Genomic DNA, 15,921 nt, shown 5'->3' with positions numbered 1-15,921 from the left:
GAACCTGAACTTTACTTAGTATATTGCTGCCGGACCACATTGGGAGGGGTTTCTGGTGGGTAAAAGCGAAGCCGTTCATCTCACTTACCGGTCCCGTCAAGGGGCCTAGACTGAACAAGGCCATCGCAGTAGATCTTCCCTCTGGGCGAGTGACATCAGCAATGGTGCCTCCGCCAAGAGCCATTGGTGTGCCACCCATCTTATAGAGATGTTAGTCCAGCTACGGATCCCAAAGTGTTGCACAAAACATGCAAGGTAATGCTTACGAAGCCTGAGATGAAGCGGAACACCATGAACTCCGCAAGGTTCTGGCTTAATGCACATCCTATAACAAAGGCCAAGAACACCAGGTTTGTCACATGATAGACTGGAAGGCGGCCATATGTCTCGCTTAGGGGCGACGTGACCATTGGCCCAATGGCCATTCCAAGGACGTAGATGGTAATAGCAAGTGTGCTGACAGACGGCGACTTGATTCCGAATTCCACACTGAGAGCATTGACTCCTGATGCGCATATAGTTGGGGCCATATTCCTGCATTGCGTTTGGGTCAGATCGCACGTTCTGGTCAACAAATAAACCGTGTATACGTAGTCCTTACGTGAGTAAGGCAAACAAGGAGACTATGAGAACATGGGTCCACTTCTTGCGACCCAACCAGTTCTGCGGGTTCGTCGCATCGTTGGGCCCATCCCAGTCGACTATGTTGGGGTCTTCGTGCTTCTCGTCCATTTCCGCCGACGAGGTGGGACCTCTTGCTGGGTCGTCGGGTTGGGCCATAGTTTCGGAACCAGAATCAGCCTTAGACATCTTCAGGGCTGGCCTGGACGACCGTTCTACCAGCGTTGGTGGGATTTCAAAGGGAGTATTAGATCAGGTCGTTCTCAAGAAGAGAGAAGCTGGAATTGCTAGAATCAAAGGTTTTCTGACACTTTTGAGATTGCAAGTCCAACTACTGACGATATCGTCGTAGTTCCTTTTAAACTTAAAAGCAATCCTATTCAAAGACTTAGGGGACTACTTTGGGATAGCCGGAGGACGGGTACGGATATAGGAGCATCAGTCATCGTCGTGCAATCCGATTCCAAGGTTGCACACCAAATCCTACCCATTTATTAAGTCAGCACACCAGTCCATACACAACCCCACCAATACATACAAGGATTTCAAACAACTTTAGGATCACCACCCAACTTTAAACTTAAATTTCTTAATAACTATAAACACTATTTTAAAGCTAATAATAATATCTAAATCTCTATAATTTTAATTATAATATAATTTAATTTTATAATTTTATTTCTATTATTTACTCTACTTTTATTTTTTAACTCTACTTTAATTTTTATAAAGTATCCTATTAATACCCTTTCTTTTCTAATTACTATTATATTAATAAATACTCTATTTAAATTAAAGAGAACTCTCTACTATTTTAGGTCTTTTAATAATCTAATATATTAATAAGGATATCCTTTTACTTTTAATAATAATTATATATATAACTAATTTATTAAGCTTTTAGTTAACTTTTAAAAGAAAAGTTAAGTTATAAATAATTTAAAAGCTTACTCTAACTTATATAATTTAAATTTAATTTCTATATTTAATAAAATAAATAAAGTATCTTTAAACCTATTAAAGCTAATTACTTATTAATAAAAATAAATTTCTTTTAATTAATATTAAAAGTAGTAATATTATTATTCCTTTATATTAACCTTAAATTAAAAACTTTATTTTAATTTTAAATTAAATATTAATTTCTAATTAACCCTTTTAATATATATAATTATAAAATATTTCTTTATATTTTATAATAAATATATAAGAAGAACTTTTATAAAAATTCTTTATATTATATATTATAATAAATTAAGTTAACTTTTAATAGTATTAATACTTTAAATATAAAAATACTTTAATATTAAGTAATTAAAATATATAGGAAGTATATATTAAAAGGAAAATAAGCTATATTTAATAAGAAAAGTACTTTTATATAAACTTTTAATTATATAAAACTTATAACTATTAAAAATTAATATTTACTACTATTTAAAGTTATTAAAGTAAATAAAAGCTTATAAATAGTTTTTAATTATTATAAACTAATATTATTATTAATTTAACTTATATTTAATATTATAAAGTATTAATTTTTAAATTAATTAAGTTCTTTTAAAGAAACTACTATTATTAAATTATTTTTCTATAAAAATAATTAAAGGTAAAATTAATTACTTATTTACTATATAATACTTAATTATAATAGACTAAATATAATTAATAATTAATTTTTAATAATAAACCTACTTTTAAAGATTTAATTATTAAATTATTATTATTACTATTTTTTAAAAGCTAATTTTATTTTTATTATTTTAAAATTAATTAAAAATATTAATAACCTTTAATATCTTTAAATAGTTAAAGAAATTATTAATATACTTAAATATAATATTATTTATATACTTATAGTTAACTTATATAACTTTAAAGGTTTTACCTTAAAATTTCTTTTAAAAACTTATATATTTAATACCTTTTAATAAAAATAAAGAGAGTATTAAATAGTTAATTATTATTAATAATTTAACTAATAAAATATTAAAGGAGCTTATATATAAATAGATAGAAAAGATAGCTTTAAATAAGGGCCTAATTAATTAAAAATATTCTTATATTAATAATAGCTTTTAATAAATAAAATTAATATCTTTATAAGTTATAAAACCTATTATATAATATTAATATAAATATTAAAAGATATAATATATTTTATATACTTTATTTTTACTATTATTAGCTTAATAATTAATTATAATAGTTAAAAATTAAACTTTAATAAAGAAAGATATACTTTTAAGTATAAAAAAAAGAAATAAATTAAATAATATAATTTTTATATTTATATAACTTAAAATACCCTTATAAGGTAGGTATATATCTAAGTAACTCTAATTATAAGGATATAGATAACTTATATGTGTTGGTGGGGTTGTGTGTGGACTGGTGCGCTGACTTAAGTTATATTACTTCATTCACGCATAGAATTTTGCGGACGCTCGCGGACCTAATATTCACAAGCCCGCCTGGCATCCGACATATCGGAGCTCGGATGATCCCACGGTGTTTGAGGACCTGACAAGAGAAAGACAGGTTGACGACTACTGCAGATGCCTTTGTTATTGGGCCGGAGATTCGGAGGAATCTGCTGGTCTGGTTGGCGGGAGCATGGGGCTCCGGCATGCGGTCCGGATATCCCAATAATTGCATATATAGCAATTCATAACCTTAAGCGTTCGAGAGGAGCCAGTGCCTTATCTCAAATGTTCAAATACCCTTAGCCAGGCCTACGGTCTAGCCGTTACTTATATAATACGTAAGTGTAGACTCCCTACCTAAAATAAATAGGGAGTTTATATATATAAATTAACTATACTATTAAGTACCCTAATATTAAAATAAGGATATATATAACTTAATATAAACTCCTTACCTATTTTAGGTGGGGACTTTATATTTTATAGTAATTCTATAATTAAGTTAATTATTAAATAGTATTTAAATATAAATAAAGAATATTTAAAATTAAAATATAAAAAGTTAGAAAAAGTAAAGAGCTTATATAGAAATTAAAATAATATTTAAATATTACTTTTAAATAACACTACTATTAATATATTTTATATTTAATAATTAGTTATTTAAGTTTTAAAATTAAATAAAGATTTTTAATACTATTTTTAATATTAAGTTATTAATTATAAAAGTTAAATATATTTATTTAAAAATAAAAGAAATAAAGAATATATTCTTTTAATTACTTATATTTAATTTATAAATATTAATATATATAAATATAAAATTTATAATAAAATACTTTAATAGTAGTTAAAACTTAAATATTAATATATTTTTAAATATAAGGCTTAAAAGTAGATTAATATAAGTATAAATATAAAAGTTTATTTTATAAACTTTAAGGGCCTTTTATAAAATCTTATTTAATTAAGCTATAACTATAATTAAAAATATAACTAGTTATTCTCTAATTTATTATAATTAAATTAAGATTGTAATTATATTATTAAAAGGTAAAATATAATATTAGTTATTACTATTAAGTATAATAAAAGTATACCTTAATATATATTTATAAGGTTATAAAATAAAATTATAATTTATTTTATACTTTTATTAAGTTTAAAAAAGTAAGTTAAAATATTATATTTAATATAATTAGTTTATACTTTATTTAAGTTAATATAAATTTATATTTAAAGGTATATATAGTTATTATTTTATATTATAAACTTTTTATTTATTATAAATAAAGAGTTTATTACTTTAAATATTATTTATATTTAAATAAAACTTAGTTATATAAAAGAAAATAAGTTATAAAAGTATACTTATATTATAATAAATTTTAAATAAATATTAAATACTTACTTTTAAAGCTTTATTATAACTTATTATTTAATAATATAATTAATATTATAGTTATTAATAAAGTATATATAATTATTATATAAAAGAAGTTTTAACCTACTTTTCCTTTATTTATTAAATTAAACTATTAATATTATAGTTAATACTTTTATTTATATATATAACTATATTTAATTAAGTTAATTAGAATTATATTTTTAAGTATATAAAGTTAAATATTAATAATATTAAAATAATTTATATTTTAATTAATTAGTTTAAATTATTAATTATTATATAGCTTTTATTTATAAATATTTATTTAACTTTATATATTTATATTTCTTACTTAATAATATAAATCCTATTAATCTTATAGTTATAATTAAAGTTTTTATTTATATTAATAATAAGAATTTATTTTTTAAACTTAAGCTCTTCTAATTAAGTACTTTAAGAAAAATATAGTTTTAAAATAAATAAATTATAAACTTTATAAAGTAGTTTAATATAAATATTTAAAAGTTAAATTAAAATTTAATATTTAAAAATATAAGAAGCTAAATTTTAAATATTATATTATATTATTAACTATATTATTTAATATTAAACTTAATATTAATAATATTAAGATTGTTATATAGTTTAACTTATTATAAAATCTTAATATTTTAGACTTATAGTAGTATAATAAATGTAATATAAGGAAGATATTTAAATAAGAATAGTTTATAATCTTTACCCTTTATTATTAGTTTAACTATTTAAGTATAAATAGAATATAACCTTAATTATTAATAGAATCTCTATTTTTAAAGTTTATTTAAAGGTTAAACGTTTATTAACTTATATAACCTAGCTATTTCTATAAAATAATATTTTTAAAAGATAGTATAGTTATTAAATAAGTAAGTTATAAAATAAGTAATATAGAAATTAATATTAGTATAACTTTAAAAGCTAGTAGTATATTTAAAAAGTTATAAATATTTTAAATTAGGTGGAGAATAAGTAAAATAAGGTTATATTATTATAAAATATATAAAATATTTAGTTTAAAAGTAATTACTATTTAAAATTAATAAGTAAGGAAGTTAAACTTAAAGTATAAAATATTTTTAAATATTAAATACTTTTAAGTTTATATTATAAATTATTTTTAAGAATTTAATAATATAAACTTTAAATATAAAAGACTTATAAACTTAAAACTTTATTATAATAATAAAATATATTAAAGTAATAATATAATATTTAAAATACTATTATTTAATTTTATATATCTTTTAGTAGTAAAAGCTATATATAAGTACTTTAAGTAGTATTACTTTTAAGTTACTTTTAATATAATATATTAAAAGCTTAGTATTTTATACTAATATTAATTTATCGCTTTATATTTATTAATAAAATATTTATAAAAGATAAAGTTTAATATATAATTAGTTATTTATATTATAAGGTTAAAAGTAAAGAGGGATAATTTAAATAAATTATATTAAATATAAATAGCTTTAAATAATTTATAAAAAAGGTTTAAGCCTTAAAGGAGTGGGAATTTCTTAGTGAGAAGGGTAATAAACTATTTAATTTACTATAAAATTAGGTGTTAATAGTTTAAAAAAAAGTTAATATTAACTAAAAGGATGAATTAAGGAAGGGTAAGTTAGGGAAGTGCTATATAATAAAAGAGTTAGTTAAAAGTAATTTTAATAAATAACTAATATAAATAAATAAATAATATTTAAATAAAGTTTAATTATTAATATAGTTAAAAGCTTTATTTAAGTAATATAAACTCCTTACTTTAATGTAATAGGGAGTTTATATTACTTAATATTATACTTTAAAATGTTAAAAGTACTATTTATAAATATAATATTTTTAAAATAATTACTAGTAGTAATAGTAATAATAATAGTAGTAGTAATAATAATTATAATAGTAATAATATATTTATATAGTATTTCTTTTATATTTTATTTTATAAACTTAAAATTAATATTTTTAAATAATATTTAATAACTTTAAAGTTATAAAAGGAATAGTAGTAAAGGAGGTGGTGGAGTGAGGGTAATAGTTTTAATATATAACTTTTTTATAATATATAATATTAAAATTAATTAATAAATTCTTTATTTATTTTAATAAAAGTTTATTAATTAAATTAAAAGATATATATTATATTAATCTTTTATTTTATTAACTTTATTAACTTAATTTATAATATTTATATAAATTATATTAAAATATATATTTTATTATTAAGAAATATTACTTTATAATAAAGTTAAATAATTAATAAGTTAAAAACTATTAAATCTATTAATAATTAATATATTTATTAATAATAATTATTATTATATAAAAATATAGTTTTATATTAAGTAATATTTTTAATATATTACTTATTAATAAAATTTAATTATAGCTTTTATTTAAATTATTAGTAATATATTTAATTTAGTATGTAATAAATATTAGTTCTAGTATAGTCTTTAATAAGGTTATATAAAGGCTTTAATTATTAGAAACTATTCTTTAATAATAAGAGGTATTTATATAAATTATATATATAATAGTTAAAATAAAGTTTATTCTTTCTATAATATATTATAACTTATTTAATTTATTTAATCTTTTATTTTAAATTAAAAGGTATTTAATATAAAAGGAAATAAATAAGAGAGTGATATAATTATAAGTATTAATAATAAGTTTATTAAGTAAATACTATTTTTATTTTCTTCTTTTAGTTTTAATAATTTATTATTTTTAAATAATAAAGGTTAAAAGCTTTTATTAAATATAAATAGTAAGGAAGTTATAAATATAAATAAGGATGAAGGTTATTTAAACTTAGTGCCTTATTATTTAAAAGGGGAAGAGGATTTCCTTTTTTTCTTTTTAAAGAAGTGGGTAGTAATGGATAGGTAGGCTACCTATCTTACTAAGTGCTATAGTCTTTAATATATTAAAGCCTATACTTAAATATTTATTAAAGTGCTTTAAAGCCGCTAGTTAGTTATATAGAATTATTATTCTTATTACTAAATAAAGTTTTAAGTGTATATATAAGATAAATAAAGTAATCTATTTTATTTATATTATTAATAATCTACTACTCTATAAAGTTAAATAAGGAAGAAGGTATTAAGTTAATAAATAGGTTACCTTCCTTTTAAATAAAAATTAAAGCTTTATATTCTAGTTTTTATATATTTATATATTATTTTATTATTTTAATATTAAGAAGTTAAAGTATTAAGTGTTATATATAAATAGTTTAACTTTATTAAATAGTAGTAGTTATTTAAAAGAAGGATTTAATTAAAACTTTATTAAATAGTTATAATTATTATAATATCTAGCTTATTAAGTATATAAAGACTATATAGGGATACTTTAAGATTATATTACTAATAAAAGGAATAATTAAGTATTTATATTAAAACTATTATTAAAAAGAGTTAAAATAAAATTTAGTTATTATTAAAAAATAAGAAACTTATCCTTATTATAATTATATTACTTATATTTTAAATAGATATTTAATATTTATATAAAAGTAAAAAAGTAGAATTAATTTTTCTTTTAATGTTATTCTAATTTATAACTTTTAAATTATAAGTTTAAATAGTTAAAGATTATAATAGATTTTTAAAATTTATTATCTCCTATTATATTCGCTATATTATAGTAAATATCTTTAATAAATTATATAACTACCTACTTTATTAACTAATATTATATAGTTATTTAATTTAATTTTTATTCCTATTCTAATATAATTTATTAATTTAAATAACTTATTAAAATAAAGGGTAGTAAGTGAATATAAAATCTTAAATTAAATAAAAATAAATTAAATAGTTAAATAATATAATAATAATATATTTTATATAAAAGTTTAATTTTTAATTTATTTACTATTTTATTTTATAAATAAAGATATTTATAAAATAAAATTTAAAATTATATTAAAAGTTTTAAGTTTAACCTTTAGTTTAATTAAGCTTACTTTTTTTTTCTTTTTTTTAAAAGGTAGACTACTTATTTAAATTTAATAAAAAGTTTATAGCTTATATTAACTATATTTTATACCCCTTTTTATTTAATATAGTTGGTAATTTTAAATAATAAACTCCCTACCTAATTTTAATAAAAGTTTATACTTTAATTTATTAAAAGTTTTATAATATAAAAACTACTCTATTTATTTACTATTAAATTATATATATAGATATCTTATATATTATTATAATTTACTATATATAAATAGTTACTATTACTAATAATATTTAAAAGCTCTCTTTATTTAGTCCCTCCTTTTAAAGGTAAGTACTTTTAATATAATACTATTTAACTCTAACTTTAAGTATATCTTATTTTACTTATTTAATTAATTAAATAATATTTCTTATCTTTTAATTATATATTTAAAAGTTAAACTTATTATAACTTAATACTTACTTAAATATATTATTAAAAATAACTTTTAATTATATTAAAGAATATTATTTATTAAGTTACTTAATATATAAACTTTTATAATATTAATTAAAAGATTATTTAATAACTCTTTAAATAGCTATTACTTATAAACTATATTATATAAGTTAAGTAAAAATTAATTAAATATTATATATTAAGTTTTTATTATATTTAATATTATTAGTATAGTTATAATTAATATACTTACTAGCTTAATTAATAAATTTAAATTTATATTTAATAGTAATATATTTAATTATATTAACTTTAAGAATATTATTTTAAATTTATTACTTAAATATAACTTTTTATTTAAAAGCTATACTATATTAAATATTTCTAGTTTATAATTATATAACTTATTTTTAAAAGAATATTAATAATTAAATTATAATATTATAAATTAATTTATAATTACTTTATTAATTTATTTTATTAAAGATTAATAGTATTTTAATATATTATATATATTAATATTAGTTATAGAATTTAATATTAATAATATTTCTATTTTTATAATTATTAATTTATTTTTATATTAAAGACTAAGCTTTAAATTTTATTTAAAATTTTATTTAAAGTAATATTAAAGATATTCTTTATAATTTTATAAAACTTATAGTAACTAAACTTAAATTTATCCTTTTAGTTATTAAACTATATATAAATAGATTATAGATAATTAAAGTAATAAATTAAATATTTAAACTATAATAAAAGAGTAGTATAACTTTATAATATTTAATATTCTTCTTATTAATAAATTTAATTTAAATTAAAACTTAAATATTATAAAGTATTATAACCTTAAATTTAACTATTAAGTTCTTAATATTATAATAGTTTTAAAAAGTAATTTAATATAGTTGCTTAATATAAAAGTTAGTAAGAAAGGCCTTTATCTACTAATATTTTTATATATATTTTATAATTCTTATTAATTATTCCTAATATAATATATATAGTTAGTAATCTTATAATTATTATAAATTAAAAGATATATTTTATAAAGAATTTATTATTAAAATATAAATATTTTTAAATAATTTATTATAAATATTATATATATTTAATATTTTACTTTTATTTTTATAAATTACTTCTACTTAAAAATAATATATAATAGAAGTATATATCTATATAGTTAATAATAGAGAGTTTTAATATTAAGTTCTTTCTTTTACTTAAAAGCTTATAAATAAAACTTAAAATAAGTTATATTAATATTTAATTAAAGCTAATTAGGTATTATAAAAGGTATTATTAGATTATAGTTATAATAAACTTATATTATAAGTTAAAGTTTATTTATTAAATATAGCTACTTTATTACTTAAATATATTAAAGTAAATAGTAGTTATAAAGTTAATAAAGTAGTTTTATTTACTATTAATAAGGTTTTAAACCTATTAAAATAATTAAAGTTATTATATTAAATAACTATTTTTAAATTATATATATAACGATAAAAGTTATATTTAGTTATTTTTAAATATAATTTAACACTTTATATATAGTTTAATAAAAGGAATAAATATTAAAACTTAAAAATATTAGTAATTAAATATTTTATTAATAGTAAATATTATATTTAAATATAGTAGACTCTTTATTTAAATTAAATAAGAAGTTTATTATAAATTAAAAATATATTCTACTTTACTTATAATTTAATAACGCTTTTAATATAAAATAAAAGAATAAATACCTATATTTATACTTATTAATTAGACCTTTAAAAACGATAGACTTTCTATTAATATAAAGTAAAAGTTTATATAAAAGAAACTTATTAATAAAAGTATTAATAACTTATATATTTATATTATTTAATATAAAGTATAACTTTATAACCTTTTAAATAAATAAGCTATCTTTATATATAAAACTATATATTAAATAGAAAATAATTATAACTATTTATACTTTCTTCTTCTTATTAATAGCTAGATTTTAAATAATCTAGTATTTAGTTCTTTAATTTTAAAGGAGTTATAATAGAAGGATAGTAAGTATTAATACATTCTTCTTTAAGTCTATCTATATATAATTAATATTTTATTATAAATAGTCGGCATTAATAACTAACTCTAATAATTAGGCTATATCGCTATATAGTTAAGAGAGTTAATTATCCTTAAATAAATTAAACTTTAAAAATAAACCTTCCCTCTTTAAAGTAACTATCTCTTTCCTTATTACTATAATTAAGTTATTAACTATATTAATATTAAGTTTATAAATAGTAATACCTATTAATTTAAAAGAACCACGGATAATTAGATTGCTTAATATATTAATAAGAATATACCTCTAATATAACTTATATACCTATCTAATTAAGAAGCTTTAAAGGTTATATATCTAGTTTCTATTCCTCTCTTTATTTTTATATACATTATAGCGTAGCCTTTTTTATAGTTTCTAAGTTTAAAAAATAATATCTTTAAGAATATTATTATAATATTAAAATAGTTCTTCCTCCTCTAACTCTTCTTTACTATTAAAGTTACTCTTAATAAAACTTAAAGAGTAGTTATTATATATAGCGGATTCACGCTTAAAATTAAGTTATATAATATTTTTAGTATTATACTTAATATTATTATAGTCTTAGTCTATTAACTAACTAAATATAAGGAAGTTTAATATATTTAAAGGAAAGTTTAATAACTTAAATATATCGTTCTATATATAACTATATTAAAAAGGTATTAATTATTACTAATTTATACTAAATATAATATAAGTTAGGCTATTTTAATAATTATTAAAATATAAACTAATTATAGTTCTTAATATATATAACTATATATATAATAAGAGTAGTATTAGGTAAATTACTATATTAAGGTAATTTTAGAAATAGTAATATTTAATAATAAATAGTTAAATTAATAATAATATAAATAAATTAAAGTTTATTTAAATATAACTCCTTCCTTTATTATAACTATAATTACGTTTTAATTATAAACCTTTATTACCCACTTCTTATCCCCTACCTCCTAGCTATACTTATATAAGACTTAGCAGTCACTAACATTTTCAGGTGTAGACTCCCTACCCAGAATAGGTGGGGAGTCTACAGCCAAAGGTGCGGGCTTAAGGAGGTCTATATATCAGAGATAACCAGTGCCCCAGTTTCATTTTAGCCGCCACTACTACAAATATTCAATAATCCTGCAGACCCCGCTGACCTACATACAGTCCGGATTATAATGTTGTGTCAACCCTGCCTAGAGAACACGCCAGCCAATCACCTGAGCCGCAGATAGGCAACCTTGGGAATCCTTTGATGTTGCCGTCCGCAGGCAGGAATCAACCACTCTCATGCGCGAGGCACCTCCCTCGAATCTGACCTTCAAATTCTCGGTAATTATAAGAGCTGCGCATGTGTGGAGCGGTTGAAGCGGTGGGATTCACCGAAGAAGGCTTCCAGGTACGTTGAGGTGGCGCATAATTCACCCACAATATCGGCCGCCGTGGCTGGGCTGTTCCCCACCTGGGCAGGGCAGACATGGTCAAGGACGTCGAAACGACAAAACTTTCACTAGCTAGGGGCATGGATGACGCCCAGAGTGCCAACGAGGATGCCACCGATTGCTCACCAGTGGGGACGCGTCCTCGCGTCCGAGCCGACCTGAGAACGGGCAGAAGGAGACAGAAACCACAGCTCTCATGCAATATCTGCCGTCAACGCAAGTAAGTCGGCATTCACCACACCGGATTGTCCAAATTTCAGTTTGCAGATTCGGACTTTGAATGTGAAGCCAGACTAAAGCAGTGTCTTCTGTTAAATACAGAACAAAATGTGACCGTCAGCAACCGTGCTCTACCTGTGCTCTGCGAGGCCAGCTGTGTGCCTACGCACCTGAGAAGCGAGTTTTGGCACACCTGCTTCCAAAGGCGTCGCCCGATGCGGTGCGGGCAATGCAGGACCGAGTCGTGCAGCTAGAACGCCTGGTCACGCAAATCAGCCAGAATTCTGTGAATAAGTCTGATCCCCAACCAGGGATGCGACAGACCGCAACGGATCTCCAAAACCAGCCTTTCGAGGCCAATGCTGCCGCAGCCGAGTCGTCCGAATGCGGCTCCATGATGCGTCTGAGCGGCTCCGAGTTACATTATGTCAATAATGAGCATTGGGCGGCGATTCTGGACAACATAGCCGTATTGAAGAATCACTTTGATCAGCAAGAGCAGCTCAAATCAACCACGAGTCACGATGAGGATCCTCACCACGGCAGTAAGCATCCTCCCGTCGGAAAACGGGGTGCCCTGCTCCTTTATGGTTGCCGCCAAATGTTCTCCCGGGAGCAGATTCTATCCTCATTGCCACCCAAGGATGTATTGGACCGTTACGTATCGCGCTACTTCAACTGCGTCGATTTGGTTGCCTCGAGTAAGGTCTTCACTCCCTGCTTCCAAGGTTGACTCCGGGCTGCAAAAGACCCGAGCTGATACATCCATTGAGATTGCAGCTATTCATGGCCCTAGCTTCCTCCGCGATGTAGGTGTTGCATGGCCCTGATCAAATGTGATACTCCGGGGAACTCGAAACTGACCGCTGTCCTCGCATTATGATGCCTTTTGGGTTGATACTTCCGGGACTCCTATCATGTGGGTCGGACTCTTTTTGGTATAATCTGTCTGGCCATAATGGCTACGGGTGTTTCTGGCTCTACGGCTGGCGACGAGATGGAGGATCAGCGACTGAAAATTGAGTCGTACCGCGACAGCGCAGTCCAGTGCCTGGTCTTGGGAGAATATTCGAAATCCGGCCCATATGTATTGGAGGTCATGGTCCATTATGTCTACGTGGAGATGCTTTTTCACGCAGACTCATCCAAGGACATCTGGTATCTCCTCGCGCTGGAAGTCAACCTAGCCAAGCGTATGGGCTATCATCGTGACCCCAGTCATTTTGCAGGCATATCGCTGCTCGAGGCTGAGATGCGCCGGCGGCTTTGGGTGACGGTTTTACTCGGCGACGTTCTACTTTCAAGTCAGATGGGGATGCCACGCATGATTGTAGACGGGCAATGGGACACAGTTGAGCCGCAAAATCTACACGACATTGACATCGACCTCGGCCGCCCTGGGAGCGCACAGCAGCACGACCCGAGACCGAGCACACCACTGTTCTCGGCGTCATCGCTAGAAGGCGAATGCTAGTTGCCCTAGGAGCCATCTCCGACCTCGCAGCTGCCACAAAGCCATGCAACTACGCGGAAGTGATGAGAGTAGATGGCGTTCTCCACGAAGCCCTCGCAAGCATTCCACCGCCACTAAGGATGCGCCCCATAGCCTCCAGCATAACAGACCCGCCGCAGCTGATTATGTCGCGATTGTTCCTGGGCCACATGTTTTACAAGGGCCAGATAATGCTGCACCGTCGCTTCCTGCGCCGAGGGGGAGATGAGACCGTCTACTCAAGCAAGACCTGCCTGGATGCATGCCTAGGCACCCTGAAAATACAGCACATCCTCGACGAGGAGACTCGCCCAGGTGGGCAGCTCCAAATGATGCGCTGGCGGATGACGTCCATCATGAACCATCAGTTCTTGACGGCCACGACGATCCTCTGCATGCTGTTACACCGGGGCCAGACGTTGCACCGCGATGAAGAGATCAAGGAGTCACTGCAGAAAACTAGAAGCATTTGGCTCCAGGGAAGCGCTACCTCGCTCGAGGCTCAGAAAGGGTCTGAAATTGTGAACATGGTTCTTGCAAAGTTCGGCGTCGGCCCGCCGGCGCAAAAAGTGCCTTCCCTGGAATCACATGAAGAGTTGTCAGCGGTACCAGTCGTTCAGAATGACACATTCGCGAACAGTTCCAACAACAGCGGCGTGATGCACAGCTACCCAGTCAGTGGAATGGCTCTACAGGGAACACCAGGCTCGGGTGAACGTGAGTGCATGCGGTAATTTCTTGTGTCTCAACTCCCATTTGAAACATGGCAATATGTCGCTTGCTGATAATAATTCCTAAACCAGGCGGCACTTTCGTCGGACTGGACAGACTTGAAAACCAGTATCTGAATCCAAACACGGGGTTTCTCATTGATCCTACCGAGGACGATGGCACGCTGGACGGATGGATGATAATGAACGATATCGGAATGAACTAGTGACGTTGCAGCCATCAAAGCCCGAGCAAGAAGGGCTCGGTTATGTTGTTGCCTCTCTCGAACCACATTTTGTATCCGACAGCAGTTACGGACAATGGGCAGGAGAAGTCGTCCTTCATGAGAAGCGTTTCTGAAATCACTGTCGTCAGTTTCGCAATTAGATGAGCTCCGCGTCCTGCGACCACATACACTCTTCCCTAATGTACCTCCCCCCCTCCTTATCCCGCATTATAAATAAGATTAAAGTTAAATTAAAATCTTAAATAGAGTTATAATTCACTATATTAAATATATTAAGTTTTTTTATATTTTAAATATAAAATGATTATATTTATAATATATAAAAATTATAAAATATATAAATATTTTATTAATATTTTTAATAAATAAAAAATATAATAAATAATAAATATTAAAACTTTAATTTTAAAATATAATAATAATAATAATTAATAAATTATTTTAAAATAATTTTAAAATAATTTTAATAAAATTAAATAATTTAATAATTTTATTTTAATATATATTTTATTAATTTAAATATAAATTATTTATATTTTTAATTTTATTATTAAATTAAGTAAATAATTAAAGTTTTAAAAAATAAAATATAATATATTTTTAAAAATTAATATAATTAAATTTATTATATAAAACTTTTATAATAATTTTATAATTATTTATAATATTATTTATTATTAAAAATATTTTTAATATTAATATATTAAATTATATTTTATTTATTAAAAGTTAAAGTTATTATAAATTATAAGTTAATCTTAATATTATTAAATATTATATATAATATTATTATATAATTTAAATATAAGTTAATTAAAATAAATAAAAATAAAAA

At 24.3% G+C, this 15,921-nt stretch overlaps 1 protein-coding gene across 1 annotated transcript; it reads left to right on the top strand.

The window, feature by feature from the left end:
* Positions 1-13,594: 13,594 nt before the first annotated feature.
* Positions 13,595-15,065, top strand: KVR01_000534 (uncharacterized protein; the record flags this gene model as incomplete). The annotated part of the gene is made up of 3 exons (XM_044793961.1): positions 13,595-13,940; positions 14,051-14,845; positions 14,932-15,065. The coding sequence occupies 3 exons, from the start codon at positions 13,595-13,597 to the stop codon at positions 15,063-15,065; spliced, it is 1,275 nt and encodes a 424-aa protein (XP_044650483.1).
* Between the last annotated feature and the right edge of the window lie 856 nt (positions 15,066-15,921).

The sequence above is a fragment of the Diaporthe batatas genome (genome assembly GCF_019321695.1).
Source record: "Diaporthe batatas strain CRI 302-4 chromosome Unknown Contig00001, whole genome shotgun sequence".
Lineage (NCBI taxonomy): Eukaryota > Fungi > Ascomycota > Sordariomycetes > Diaporthales > Diaporthaceae > Diaporthe > Diaporthe batatas.
The sequence above is the reverse complement of the archived record's forward strand: the minus strand, read 5'-3'. Positions and strand labels throughout refer to the sequence as shown.